This window comes from Penicillium solitum, assembly GCF_028829755.1.
Source record: "Penicillium solitum strain IBT 25940 chromosome Unknown utg000009l_segment0_segment0, whole genome shotgun sequence".
NCBI lineage: Eukaryota > Fungi > Ascomycota > Eurotiomycetes > Eurotiales > Aspergillaceae > Penicillium > Penicillium solitum.
The window spans coordinates 2,199,986-2,214,796 of NW_027072128.1; the positions used below are offsets into that span (position 1 = coordinate 2,199,986).

At 47.6% G+C, this 14,811-nt stretch overlaps 5 protein-coding genes across 5 annotated transcripts; 3 read left to right on the forward strand and 2 right to left on the reverse strand.

The window, feature by feature from the left end:
• Positions 1-726: 726 nt before the first annotated feature.
• On the forward strand, positions 727-2,277 carry N7455_011921 (sugar porter family MFS transporter; the record flags this gene model as incomplete). The annotated part of the gene is made up of 1 exon (XM_040953890.2): positions 727-2,277. The coding sequence occupies one exon, from the start codon at positions 727-729 to the stop codon at positions 2,275-2,277; it is 1,551 nt and encodes a 516-aa protein (XP_040815809.2).
• Positions 2,278-3,081: 804 nt separating this feature from the next.
• On the forward strand, positions 3,082-4,719 carry N7455_011922 (uncharacterized protein; the record flags this gene model as incomplete). The annotated part of the gene is made up of 1 exon (XM_040953827.2): positions 3,082-4,719. The coding sequence occupies one exon, from the start codon at positions 3,082-3,084 to the stop codon at positions 4,717-4,719; it is 1,638 nt and encodes a 545-aa protein (XP_040815766.2).
• Positions 4,720-5,133: 414 nt separating this feature from the next.
• N7455_011923 (GMC family oxidoreductase) lies at positions 5,134-7,282 on the reverse strand (the record flags this gene model as incomplete). The annotated part of the gene is made up of 3 exons (XM_040953931.2): positions 5,134-6,673; positions 6,735-7,163; positions 7,227-7,282. The coding sequence occupies 3 exons, from the start codon at positions 7,280-7,282 to the stop codon at positions 5,134-5,136; spliced, it is 2,025 nt and encodes a 674-aa protein (XP_040815716.2).
• A 1,061-nt stretch (positions 7,283-8,343) lies between these two features.
• Positions 8,344-10,023, reverse strand: N7455_011924 (CFEM domain-containing protein; the record flags this gene model as incomplete). The annotated part of the gene is made up of 8 exons (XM_040953820.2): positions 8,344-8,630; positions 8,694-8,761; positions 8,817-9,199; positions 9,264-9,331; positions 9,391-9,427; positions 9,486-9,670; positions 9,727-9,862; positions 9,925-10,023. The coding sequence occupies 8 exons, from the start codon at positions 10,021-10,023 to the stop codon at positions 8,344-8,346; spliced, it is 1,263 nt and encodes a 420-aa protein (XP_040815711.2).
• Positions 10,024-11,376: 1,353 nt separating this feature from the next.
• On the forward strand, positions 11,377-13,061 carry N7455_011925 (peroxidase family protein; the record flags this gene model as incomplete). Its single annotated transcript, XM_040953915.2, has 7 exons — positions 11,377-11,590; positions 11,645-11,763; positions 11,815-11,845; positions 11,901-12,050; positions 12,107-12,427; positions 12,493-12,667; positions 12,731-13,061. The coding sequence occupies 7 exons, from the start codon at positions 11,377-11,379 to the stop codon at positions 13,059-13,061; spliced, it is 1,341 nt and encodes a 446-aa protein (XP_040815778.2).
• Between the last annotated feature and the right edge of the window lie 1,750 nt (positions 13,062-14,811).

Consider the following 14,811-nt stretch of genomic DNA (forward strand, 5'->3'; position numbering starts at 1 on the left):
TAGATTCGTTGATATCTTGGCGCTTGGCAGAAGTGGACAAGCCTTTAGGGCTAGCTCAAGCCTTTTCTTGACCTATGAATGCCGAGACCGGCCCGAGTTAGGCAATGAGTGGCCAGGAACCAAACCGAACAACTGCCCAGGTGGGAAATTTCTGAAATTTAATGCCCGGCACTCGTCGGAAAATAAATTCCCCCAAACAGGTTTTGCCCCTACCCTCTCTTCATTCCAGATTTGGTAATATGAGCGAGATGCCCAGGTGGGATCGGAACCCCGTCTGTGCTCCGATTTTCGGCATTTCCTCCAATCAATTTTCGACAGTCAGCGAGATCATCCCCCCCCCCGGGCCCGCCACTTAACTTTGATTTTCGGCCCTAAGCCCATGGATCAAAGTGGTCTTTCACTCGGGAGTGGCAAAGGGGCGGGATCCTTGCACACCGGGACCAAACCTACCCCGTGGAGTCGGCGATATGACCGAGTCACAGCCGGACATTTGTCGAAATTTGACAAAAAAAGTGGCACCGTGGTGGATATATTTATCCACAGTGGAATTATCCAGCCCACAGGTACAGAATACTGTACCGAGTACAGTATGTATTAATTTTTCTGATGCGGGGTCTCCACGAGGAGGTTGACCGAAGCAGGGTATAAACTCATGGAGAGACCCGCCCTTTTTTTCTCTTTGTTTCTCTCATCCCTCAGAGTGACCTTCTCTACACACACTCCAACATGGTCAGCTTATTCCGAGGAAAGGCGCTGAGCGTAGCGCAGGCATTGCTCATCGTAGCACCGGCCTTCATCGTCTTCGGTTACAACCAGTCTGGCTTGGGCCCTCTGGCTACATTGCAGAGCTGGGTCAGTGTTTTCCCGGAAATCGACACAATCAACACCACGGGTGCCGAACGCGCACAACACTCCACAGGTAAGGGTACCGTGATCGGGTCCTTCCAGCTCGGTGCTCTATTCGGAGCCTTGTCGTGTACATTCCTTGGTGACCGCCTCGGTCGCCGCAAGACCATTTTCTTGGGTGCTATCCTTACTATCATCGGCCAAGTGCTGCAGACCGCGGCTTATGGATTGCCACAATTCATTGTCGGCCGTGTTATCCTCGGTCTCGGTGTCGGTCAACTGAGTGTTGCCGTTCCTGTCTGGCAGTCAGAGTGCACGTCGGCCAAACATCGTGGACAACACGTTGTTGTGGACGGTATCTGTATCTGTTTGGGTTACGTTCTCTGTAACTGGATTGATTTTGGCTTGAGCAAAGTCCCCGGCGCACTGCAGTGGCGTATTCCCTTGGCCATTTCCCTATTCTTCTCCCTCGTTGTCGTGTTCTCGGTCTTTTTGCTTCCCGAGTCTCCTCGATGGCTCGTGCGAGTTGGTCGCATTGAAGAGGCTACCAGCAGTCTCGCCGCCTACAAGGGTCTGCCTGACGGGGATGAGACCGTCCGCGTCGAAATTGCCAGCATTGAGACCTCGCTCGAGAGTACGGTTAACAGCACCTCCCTTATGGATATCTTCAGCTTCAGCAAGCCTGATGATGAGCGCCTTCTATACCGGTTCTGTCTGTGCGTCTCACTGCAATTCTTCCAGCAGATGTGTGGTGGTAACCTGATCTCGACATACGTGTCAACAATCTTCGAAGAGAACCTGAACATGAGCAGCGACCTGGCTCGCATTCTGTCTTCGTGTGCTATGACTTGGAAGTTCATTTGCAGCTTCATTTCCTTCTTCGCCATCGATCGACTCGGCCGCCGAAAGATTTTCATGATCAGCGGTACTGGTATGTCTGTCTGTATGATTGTCCTCGCCATCACCAACAGCTTCAAGGACAACCAGAAGGCGTCGATTGTTTCGGCCGTCTTCATCTTCCTTTTCAACTCCTTCTACCCCGTCGGCTTCCTCGGCGGTAACTTCCTCTACTGTACCGAAGTCGCTCCTATGCGTCTCCGTGTCGCCATGTCCGCCATCTCCACTGGTAACCACTGGCTGTGGAACTTCGTGGTTGTCATGATCACCCCCGTCGCGCTCGACACCATTGGATACAGGTACTACATCGTGTACGCTGTCATTTCTGCCTGCATTCCAATCTCGGTTTACTTCTTCTTCCCCGAGACTATGAACCGCAACCTGGAGGCTCTGAACCATGTCTTCCGCGATGCACAGACTCCGTGGGATATTGTCTCCATGGCTCGTCACCTGCCCCAGGGTGAGGCTGCTGAGGTGGATGCTTGGATGCGGACCGAGGAGAAGGGTGCCATTGAGCAGAAGGAGAATGCTTAAATATAGATTGAATTTGTTGATACTTTGCGAACTGTATATACTATATCTGACGATGATGATTGAATGGGTTGTACTAGAGTACAACTCCAAATAGATGAGGCCATCATATTGAGCCTGTCAGGAATTTCAAAATTTTACTACTTCTATTATTCCCCTTGAGATATCGTATAAACACTAAGTAGATATAATTTCTCCTAAGAACCTGTCACCCTCGAACACCCTATAGTCTAAAATCGCCTCGATTTTGGCGATCCAACATAGTGCCTCTTTCACCATGGTAGGATGATATACTTGTACATTTCGTCCACACAATGAGATTGTCCAGTTGATGCAAAAGATGGTATTGGCAACACTCTTAAAATGAACCTCAAGTTAAGTTTTTTGTCTTCTATTCTTGCAACCCTCTCGACTTTCAAGCTTACTATCTTTAAATTACTATACCATGTCATTATCATTGTCATTGACACATTCTCATTCCAATGGTTTTCTCAAGGATATCCGCTCCACTTCGAGTCTCTTTGTCTTCCAAGGCTATGTTTGGATCACTTCCTTGTCCACGTCGTCGGGCTGTTGTTGATTGTTCATCTTTTATTTTTATTTTCTTTGATCCTATTTCTGGTAAATTTTGTGTTTGATCACGATGAGGCTAACTATAACTTCAACAAAGGTCATTCAAATGTCCAAAGTTACCTATATAACCCCCTTCTGCATGTCTCATGCTCTTCATTCCAAGCACATTATCCAACACTAACACTTCATTAAATTTAACTTCAATTGTCTTAGTTATACCAAAATACCAGTACAATGTTGAAGAGGATTCGCCACTCGCTGTTGTGTTTTCCAAGACGCCGGTGCGATTGTGACGACGACAGCGACTCTTCTGGAGCCCAACCTAACCGCCTACGGGAAATAGCATCAAACCGCGCCCTACGTCAACCACTTCCTACGAACGTAGTCAGAGGCGCAGCTCCAGCTAACCAATCCCAAGCCGGCAGTGAAGGTGAAGACAGCAGTGAATATGAGTATAGCAGTGATGATGAGTATCCCCCAGCTCCCCCACCCAGCGAGGTTACCGTGTCCGACGACGGTTCTCACATAGGAATATCACCCGCGATGAGTGAGACAAATCTCGACGATGACTCTGCATCTGGTGATGACCCATATTCCCTCTCATCAAGAAATCGTCACACAGACAGCCCGCCCGAGGTAAGTGATACTGATTCCAACGAGATTTCATCTGGTGGTGACTTTTATTCTGTCGCAACAAGAAATTCACACACGGGCATTACTCCCGAGATGAGTGATGCCGGTCTCAGTGAGTCCCAATATGAATCATTCCCAGAATCAGGAGAAAGCTCTCTTTTCGTGAGTGCAGGTGAATACAATACCGACGAAGATGACTATAATGGAGCTGATGAAGACAGCCTTGATCTGAACCAAGATGATGACGAAGAAATGTACGACGATGATGGCGACGAAGAAATGTACGAAGGCGCGCCAGAGTCCGAAGAAACCGAAACTACTAGCCAGGAATGGCCGAGCGATTCTAGTGACAGGAGGCGTCGGCGTTCTCTAGATGACCAAGCTCAAGCCGATGCTGAAAACAGAGGTCTTTATGGATCGAGGGATAGTAGCGCCAGCAGCAAGCGCCAGCGTCTTGAAGGCTCGGCCGACACCTCAACCGGGAGAGTGAGGACCGGAGTCGAACCGACAGTGAAGGATGTCACTAGGTACAGAAATATAGGAGCACAATACCAAGCATGGATCGACGATTCTCAAGCGCCAGGGTGCCGAATTCAACCAGCAACATTAGCTATAGAGGATATGACCGACGAAGCTCAACCAAGGCCTTGGACAGTCAATGAATCGTACTTCACCGTCGAGCCAATGGCACTAGAAGGTGGAGATGTCGAATCGATGAATATCGCTCGCGGCGGTCCGCGGTGGCGCTACACACACCTTCGACGGGACCCGGGGGAAAACACGCTCGAAGCTAATGAATTTGAACATCGGGTTGCTCGTGGAGTTCTTATTGCTGAGAGAATTTGTAGAGAAGACGGTCCTCATTGGAATGAGGTTGCTCGAGCCCAATATCTGCTTGATTTTAACTTGAAAACTCTGAGACATGTTATCTTTACTGACATCGGGAATGAAGAAACAGCTCCATATATACGTCATGAGCTATACCCCAGATGGGGTGTCATATGGTCACAGGCACAGAATGTTGATTGTATGGTTTTTAAACATGGTAGTGCTGAGTATCAAGAGCTCCTCGGGACGAAGTTGGGTAAAGCCGCGGCTTGTCTTATTCTTTCTTCATTCCCCAGGGGCACGATGAAGATCACTCGTATTGTCACTTGGTGCAATTCGATCGCGCCGCAGATGCGATTTGAGATTGAACCTGTTATTGCTGCGCCTATTGCCTTGGCTACAGCTGCATGATCTATAATTCGACGTAATTGCATCTACTGGTGTTAGTATCTAGTTTTTGGAACCTTTTATACATAGAAATTCTCATTTTGCTACCATAATATCCTAGATCCCTGCTATGGTAGATAAAATTGTGTTCAAAAAAGTAGGCATTAGTCGCGTCGCTCATACAAATGGGATGCCTTTTAAGCTTAGCATTGTCCATATACTATCCTATTATTTCGAAGGAAAGAAAAAAAAAAAAAAAACAAATACAATTATTAATAGGTATGCTTTGTACAACGGCTTGAGGCCTATATGCTTTTAGGAACTCATCAGAAAATATTCAAGTCAAGAACTTATACAAGGATGGAAGACGGACACAGTCACAGATGGCCAAAAAATAAACAAGCCATGAAGTTTGCAAACCAAGTACCAGTACTAGTATCATACAGCATCGGCAATGATAACCTCGGCAGCCTTCTCACTGATCATATAGATGGGCAGGGCGATATAGTACCCCGGAATTTTGGGAAAGACCGAAGCATCAACAACACGTAGGCCATCAACACCACGAACACGGAAGTCACCATCTAGCACAGCCTCAGGATTTCCATCTTCTCCGATAGCAGCAGTACAGCAGGCATGGTGGCCCCATGCCTCTTGCTTAATGAAGTCTTTCATCTCACTCTCGGTAGTGACATTGGGACCCGGCCAGACCTCTTCAAATCCGCCATCGAGGGGAATAAGGTCATCGAAGATTGTGCGGGAGAATTGCATTGCTTCGTATACAGCCTGAAGGTCCTTATCATCTGCACCATCTGTGGTCACTCCGGTATCGAACGAGTGGAAGTTGATAAGGGGCGTGTCACGCGGATCAGTAGATCGGAGCTCAACCGTGCCAGCATTGTTGCGGGAGCGAGACTTCAATGTAATCCAGGTCCAGTGCTGGGCATCTTTGAGACCCTCGTAAGAGTAGTTAGGGTAATAGCCAGGGAAGTTGACGGGTGCTCCTGAGATCAATAGGTCGGGTTCATCCTCTGCGACAGAAGACTTGCGAATGATGGCGATGGCAATTCCATTGGTGGTATATGTGCCTTTGAAGAGGGGGTCGTTCTCATATTGTTCCAGACATGGGTCGGGAAGAGAATACAAAAAGGTACACTTGGATGTGAGGACGAAATCGGTAGGTGACTTGCCCACTGTGCCCGTCTCATATCGGTCCTGAAGATTGCGACCGACGCCGGGGAGATCTACTAGAGTTGAAATTCCAAGCTTGGACAACTCCTCCTTTGGACCAATGCCACTCAGCTTCAGCAGCTGGGGAGTGTTGAATGAGCCTGCAGCCAGGATCACTTCACGAGCAGCGCTAACGCTGCCTGGTGTCCCATTAGACGATGTCCGGGAAGCCCGGGGGTCCGCACGATAGAGACTCTGCCCCTGAAGATAGTCAACCCCGGTAGCCCGTGGCTTAGCTCCAGTGGTGTCGAACCGAAGCTTCGTTACCAGGGTGTTCAACTGGATATCAAGGTGATATTTTCGCGAACCATCGGAGCTCACAGCGTTGACTGTCTTCATGAGGAATTCTCGAGGACCTGTACGCTTGTACTCAGGAACGTCCACCGCGAGAGGAACTTGGTATGGACCCTCCTCGTAGTCGCGCGAGGGAAGGGGGTTGTTTAGGTCACGTAGTAGGACTCCTGCAAGGCCCGTGACCGTAGTGATCAATTTACCCAACAGTGTTTGACCCGCGGCGGTCGCACCGGCCAGGATCAAGGACAGAAGCTTTTGGTCTTCAATGACGAGACGCAAGTCTGTAAGACTCGTTGTAAGCCATCCGTCAAATCCGTGGCCCAATATGCTGCTGGGAAGATATTGGTTGCGCTCTAGTCTCTGAAAGTATTGTCGCATATTTGAGGCAGACCATGAATCATTGCCAGTGAGACTGGCCAGTTGCTCCCAGTCATTTTCGTACGGGTAGATAGTGCTATCAAGGTACCGGTCAGCATATGATAGCCATGTGCGCATCAGCAGAAGATATGGCCTACATCATGGCATTGTGAGCAGAGCATCCACCCAAAGTACCTGCTCGAGGGTATAGAATCCCCAAAGGCTCGGAGCCATTGGGCGCATTGTTTCCAACATGGAGATCACCGGCAGTTGTCCGGTAAGTCATCTTGCTGTCTTCTTTTTGACGAGTCAAGTTCGAGTAATGGTTCACAAAATAATCCCATCTCATCGGCTCGTACTCAGTGGACTGGAGTTGCAGCGCGGGAACAATTTGCTGGGTCGCATTCCCCTGGTCATCTCCTGCCTCTAGAAGAAGCACTTTGTATCCTGCAATAGCCAATCGTGCCGCTACAGGGCCACCTCCAGCGCCAGAGCCAACAATGACATAATCATACTTCGTGGCGGAATTGCCGTTATCCGAAGACCGCTTGTGCGTTTCATGATATCGATGATTTGGTCCATGATCACTGTATTATGGCGTTAGTCCTCTGTGTCACTAAGGTCTGAGCAGGGACTGAAGGTGCACATACGAAGCCAAGGCAACTGAAAAGGTGGACAGTAGTCCAACTACTGCAGCAAGACGCATGACGAAAGAGAAAGAATGAGTACTCCAGAAGCAAAACAAAAAAGAAGCCAAGAAGAAATCCCAAGCAAACGAAAAACGAGCAATTTGGGATATATGAATGCCCACAAACCCCTTCTCCTGGCTCTATTATCAGATCGCCATAGAAGCAAAAGCACCGCGAGCATCCTTAATACAATCTTTGGCCGTGCTACTGAGTACATTCCTTCGGTTTCTTTACAAAGTGATCGACATAAGCTTCCACTTTCCAATTAGCCTGTATCATGAATGGGCATCCATCCCGCGACACGACGCCAATGCAGCCTGGTAACAGACTATTCTGTACATAGGAATGGCTCTCACTCGTATTGAACTAGGTCTAAGAGCAGCCGTGTCTTGGCAAAATAGAGATAGACGTTGATACCTTTGGCTTGTGGGACTGGCCGGCCAATCAATACGTTCTAGATCTTGTCCATTCGTGCCGACCTCCTAGCGTCTTCTATATGCCGTTTGACATGCCGATCGTACTGAACAGCCGCCAATCTAACGGTGAAGATACGCCCCCCATTTTAGAGTTCCGGGGGACATACGGATTAGATATGTTGTACTCCGTACTGCTAAGCCACATTATCGGGGAAATTACGGAGTAACTAGATCAGGATTTGATATTTATACTGGATGTGAGACCCCAAAGCTAGCCACCTGGGAATTGCTCCACTCTTCGGTTAAAAGGCATGTAAAGGATTACTCCGTGCCTGAAAGCTAAAGCCCCTTATTGTTGTTGTAGAATCGGGGATGTAGCGATGCTATGTTGCTTTGCTCCTATTTCATTAACGCCGGCTGAAATATCCTCTTATATTATATGGGGTTAATCTAACATTAAAAGCAAGTATCACACTTGTGAATAACTAGAGTTTTTATCATGCTTGATTATGCTGAATACATATTTAAAAACATTAAAGAGAAACGTCTTATCTCTTTTGTAAGACCCAGTAATAAACAAATAAATACGAAAACAGAAATGAAATGGAGACAACTAAAGAAATTTCCCCACATAAAAAGGCACCCCCATCTCAACCCTTAAACTACACCGGGTGGGGGTGATGTAGCCGCGCTTCATCAGAGGTGTCCACCTCATCAAGTGGGTAAAATTGCCGATCAGCACTCTTGCTCTGTCCAGGGATACCCGCGAATTGAGACCCATTCCCACGGGAATGAGAGTTCATAGCATATGATGATTTGGCAGGCTCAGTATCGCCAAAGAGTCCGGGGGATACACGACGTAGTAAGGATCTAATGGCAGGCAGGCATGCACATATAACGCCAACATCGCATTCAATAGTACTCCAATACCCAACTGTCACGTAATCCCCTTACAGATGTCAATAAAATTGCACATATCGAAAGAGGAAAGAGAGAGAGAAGGAATACTCACATGTTAGGTTAGTGGTGGAAGCAAAGTGAATGAGTGAATTCAGCCGCAGGATGCTGACAAGGGTGACACTGAGCTCATGAGTTAGTCCATGAAATTGCGGGACAGGCTAGAAGGGAAGCATACAAAATACCCAGGCTAAACATGCATATCACATATGATTTCCGTTTCACTGAAAGGTTTAAACGGTATAGCTGGCGCAGTGGCAGCACCATGACAACTATATCAAGGACCATGTTGAGCACTGCCGCTGCCCAGCCCTGTGCGTTGATATGGTTGCACTTATAGTTCTCCTCTTCATACCAGCGGTGCCACGCCCCGGGTAGAGGTCGACACTGGAACACTGAGATCAAGATAAAGGCAATCCAGTAGCACATGTTCAATGCAATTGCCACGTAAGTTGCTGTCCGGAACGTCCGATCAGGGAAGATACGAAGGTAGAAACAGCAAATTGATATTTTGGTCAGCGGGAGAATGCTCAGATAGAGCAATTCATCCCAAAAATAGACCTAGCGTAATTAGACAAATTTGCCTTGGCAATAGCATGAAGCCAGGGGGTATAGTAGTACTCACATAAAGAATATGGGTGATATTGTCGAAAGGAAGGGTCCACATATCCTTTCCTAAACCTGCATTTGCCACTATACATAACGGTTAGTCGAGTGAACGTGCGTTTAACCAACTGCAAAGGCAACCATACAGACGACCGAGAGTGCTGAAAGTGGAATGAGAAAAGCCTGTAATTTTCCAGTGAGAACAAAATTCGGTTCGAGCAAAGGGGAAGGTGGTATATACCATTGTTAATATCATCGTCCAATCATCCGCGCCAAAGATGCCACCACAGCAGCTCAATCGAGCCAGCATCCGGAGAATGAAAGCGATAAGGGCTACAATTCCACCTCCAACCCCTGCATAAGAAACAATCTTTGTGTGGTCCCGGATAGGGACCCCGCACGCCGATGTTGTTACGTTTTTTGTAGCTTGTGTATGTTAGTAGTGATAACCAGTGGGATGAAAGATGAAACCATTAACTCACTTAGAGATTCTTGAATTGTGCAGCTAGAAACAACACATTTCTGGAGAACAGCTGTGTACTGTGCATCATTGCATAGACATGCCTGGTCGGTTGTCTCGCAGGACGATTGTGACACCGAAGTCATCATACATTCCAGCTTCGAAGGGTTAGTGTTATGGATTCGCGCCAAAAGAGGGACAAAAGGACCGCACTACCTACCGCACACGAGGGTAAAACGGCCGCCAACTGTTCTATCCCTGCTATCACAGTTGTTGCGAACAAGGCGGCCACGAGGGCTGCTGTACTGAACAAACGCATGGTGAAGTTTGCAGGGAAGGATGCATTCGATCAAGAGACTGACAGAGAAGACATGGGCCGAATTTGATCAGGCGAGCCAGGAGAATCTAATCTTATGAGATTCATGACGATCCCTTGGCTAGGATATAAGAGTTGTTCTGCCTCTCTGTTGGGACTATTAGCGTATGAACACCCTAAGTTTAAGGGCCGCGTTCGTCCTCGCTGGAAACTTACATATCCACTTATTTAGGTGTTTGGGTGCCAGATCTGCCGTTATCAGCATTTCGGGCACTGTTTCAGCTCCCTGCCAAGCACCACATCGTGGCTTGGAATTAGTCTACAGCTTTAGAAGCTCCTGACGTAAAAGACACAGGTACTCCGCACAAGCACTTTCCATACAGCCATCCAACCAGTAATCTTGGACGTCTTTTGGGATCCATCGAAAAGGTGTCGTGGACATGGTGGCTGATTTAGAAAATTGGGATCTGCACTTGTACGAGGCTTTCCCCAGCTGTTGGTCCTCTCTAGGCATTTTAGGGGCCGCAAATAACGGTCTAGTGTTCATTCAGCAAACCAAAGAGCTTGACAAGTCGATGATTTAACTTCGGATTTTGACACTTTACCCACTCGGAACGGGTTTCTGCGTTCCATTCCTATAATTGACCCTAGTCGTCTCTAGGAAGACCCACAAGCGGGACAGGCTCCGAAAAAAAGGCTATTCTGGCCCATTGCCGGTTAGACCCCATGGAGAACATCCGAATATTATCCGTAGCGGGTCTACAGTCCTGCTGCATGAGGGAAAGACCGCTTCGATATTTACGATCTACACCCACCTTTTGACGCATATGTAGCTTAAAAACCCAGGACTGTGATCGGCGCTGTCATTGAACTAAGATTTGACTTCGCCGAGAGGCGTGCGCCAAGATCCGTGTCCGCCACAAGAGTGTTCCAACATTCCCAATTCAGGTCCGATCAACATCAACATACAAATATATCCATAATCCACCCGCGATATAGCCAAACGGACGACCATACTCCTACAGAAATTAGGGGTCTGTGCCGTGCTATTCGCAGCGGCAATACGACTACCATACAGCTGCCGAATTGTTCCCATGATGTACTCCTTTTGGGGCGTAATTGATTATATTGTATAGTGGACTCCGGCGCTAGGACGGGCCATTCAGGGGATTATCATTTATCAGCATGTGTACAACTCGAAGATTTACCGAGGCACGTAATTGTCGCGGAATATCTAAGGGAGACATTATTCCATTATTCTAGAACAGTGTTCGTCATTCACTCGTTACATGAACATTCCTTCGACCCCAAGGGGAAACTGGGATTTCTAGTGGAGGACCAACACATTCGTTCATCATGCGCATCTTCACTACAGGGCTGTTGCTCTGGCCACTGTCGCTTATTAATCTAGTATCAGCCTTCCCGGGGTCGATGAACGGCCATGATGGCCACTCAGGACATCAAGGCATGCACAAGCCTTGCCCATACGCAAACAACCAGGACCAAGGCAAGCCGAAGACGGAACATGAAAAGCGGTTTCTATTCAGTTTGATGAAATCGCCTGTTGATAGTACGCCACACAATTCCTCTTACCCCGTCACAATTTGTAACGAAATGCCTCTAGTTACCGGTGAACATACATTTCAACCCCCAGACTTCGAGAATGGTGACCAGCGAGGCCCCTGTCCAGGTCTCAATGCGCTGGCAAACCATGGATACATTCCGCGCAGCGGTGTAGTATCGGTAGGTTATTCCTGTGCAACTGGCGTGAACTCCTAAGCTAAACGTGAGAAGTTCGTAAATGTGATTGCCGCGATCAACAAAGGTATGATTACCCCATCAAAGTACTGATGCCGCATATTCTGACGTTTATTCTATAGTCTATGGCATGGGTGTTGATTTGGCTACCGTCCTCGCGATCATGGGTACTGTCTGGACTGGGGACGTGCTGTCTCTCGATCCCAGTTTCTCTATCGGGGGTCCCGATACTGGCGTTAACAACCTTCTAAATAACTTGGGCGGTGTTCTGGGTTAGAGCATCTTCACTTGGTTGCAGATATTTGTCGACCGCTAACATTATCTGCAGGCGAACCCCAGGGCCTGATCGGCTCACACAACTTTATCGAAGCAGACTCCTCCAACACGCGAGACGATCTCTACGTTACGGGCAACAGCTGGACACTGAACATGGACAAGTTCATGACTTGGTATAATATGTCTTCCGACGGCACTTACGATATGAGTCTCATGGCCGAACGCGCAAAGATCCGTATGGATCAAACTATCCATACAAACCCGGATTTCTACTACGGACCTGTGACTGGGCTCATTGCGCGCAACGCCGGTTACATTTTCGCAGGTCGGCTGTTTCGAAATCACTCGACTGAAAATCCAGAGGGAACACTCAGTAAGTTGGTGTAATATACCGTTGAATGCGACTGGTAATGTGAGATTTGCTAACGCCCATCTTAGCTAAGAGCCACCTCCGGAATTTCTATGGCATTTACGGCCCGGAACATAATCTGACCTACCGCGAAGGATGGGAAAGGATTCCCGAAAACTGGTACAAGACGCCAGTGGACTACGGACTCATCTCACTCAATGTGGATGTCATTGGCTTCATATCGAGATATCCGGAGCTTGGCAGGTAAGAGCCCATGTTAGTTTCCTTCCCCATATCGAGCAGTTTCTAACAATAATCTGAATACAGTATTGGAGGCAATACGGGCGAAGTAGACAGCTTTGCTGGAGTTGATCTAGGGGACTTGACAGGTGGTGTCTTGAACTTGGCTGGCCTGCTGAAGGATAATAACTTGCTGTGCTTCGTGACTGAAGTGTTGAAGTTCGCCAGCCCCAACGCGCTTGCTGGGATATACTCGACCGTAGCTAAGCCGTTGGAGTTTGTCACTAATATCCTCGCTGTGCCTTTACTCAACTTTACTTGTCCAGCATTCCAAGATCTTCAGATTGGAGGGAAGCCGCTATGGGAGGCGCTTCAAGATGACTTCCCCGGTGCTATGAAGAGCAACCGTTCGTTTTAGATATTATGGGTTTGCTGGTATTTGCGGTACTATAAACGATTAAGTGATCCGTTTCTTAGTAAAATATTTTGTTAATAAAATTCGACTTGTCTTCCTGTGAACAGCTGAGATCGGTATATGCCGTTAGGTGGGGGTGCTGTTCTAAGACATTAGGGACTAGCAAATGTAGGTTTCGAGAAATATAGATCCTTAAAATTAAGAATTTAGGAAGATGCAAGGTTATGCAGGTTGGTATTTTATAGTGGACCTGCATATAGTTGTGGTTGTTGACATCCTGGTGTTGTCTGCATTAGTAGTTCCGGGGCCTGCGGGATGATAGCAGAAGTGTCAAAACATCCGCTATGCGGCTCAGTGGTTTAGTGGGATAATTCATCTTTCGGGAGAAATCTCTGATTTCAAAAGAAATTACCTAATTTAGATGAGGTCCCGGGTTCGATTCCCGGCTGAGCCCCATTTTTTACCTTTTTGTTTTGTTAGTAGTCTAAATGTTATTTATGTCTTTACGCCGTACAATATTCTTATTCTCAAGGCTATATATATATTACAGCTTATGGGGAGGGGTCGTGGGTGCGGAAGGTCCGGAGTAAACCATGGATGGCGCTTACATACCGCCAGGTATGAAGAATCTATTAATCTGCGCCAGGTGGAAGCTGATTTAGATGTCAGAACTGATTCACTACTCTGCGCTTGGCATCTCTCTTCCCTGAAATAAGATTGGAATAAATTTGGCTTCTTCGATTTAATCCAGTTAGATTTTCGAGAAGAAGAGATGGGATAAAAGGACTGGGTAAACCCACCTAAATAATGCAGTATACCTGCTGATTGTGAGTAGGGCCCAGAAGGTTCTACTTCACAAACCTTGCAGTGAGACAAATCGCGTTGTGCGCCATCGAAAGTGCTGCGAGGAGGCTTTGTGTCATAATAATGAGATTCTTGAATCTCTAGCTTTCTCATTAGCCTGGCACATCCGTCTCAGTTGCAGCATTAGGCTACAAAGGGTTGATATTTTAGACTACTCTCGAGGTCCACTAAGCCGAATTTGCTACTCAGAAGTTTCCCCATCATCCTCACTATAGGGAGGTCCTCAGGGCTCACCCCACTCATAAGAGTGGCCAATCTGCGCATTGGGCCAGCATTAAAATTCGTTGAGTATGGGATTGGAGATACTGGCAATGTCCGATGAATCCTCCAGTTCTATACCACAAGAACTGTCCTTGAAGCGGGGCCCTCGGAAGCAGGCGTTGTTGCATAAACGAGAAGGCGTTGCATGACTAGCTGCATGTGGTAGTCTGGTTAAAATCCCAGCCATGGGTTTGCATCCTTCTTCGCTTTCTTACGCTACCTGTGCATCAAAAGCTTCAGCCTCAACCACAGCTTGTAAGGACTGTTGTGAATCCTCTTCGTATTTTGCAACAGTGCATGTATTATCCAGCAGCTGTGGCAGGCGAAGAAAAGTCTTCTCCCAGTTGGAAGCTAACTCATATAACGATGAGTCGTTGCAAATGGCAGGCCGACCTAACTTGCCTTTAACATGACTTTGAACCACACCCAAGAGCCATCGGAGGAAGAGAAGGCTCATGGCAGGCACGAAGCCAATGGGGACAATCACCCAACAGACGCTCAAGTGCTTGGCTGACGAACACGATCCAATAGCTCTTGTCTTTTTGCTATAGGAGTTGCAGGGGTCAAGATTGAAGTACCTGACGACCACGGACTCCGAGTGCCACAAATTCAGAGAAAATTTGTTCCA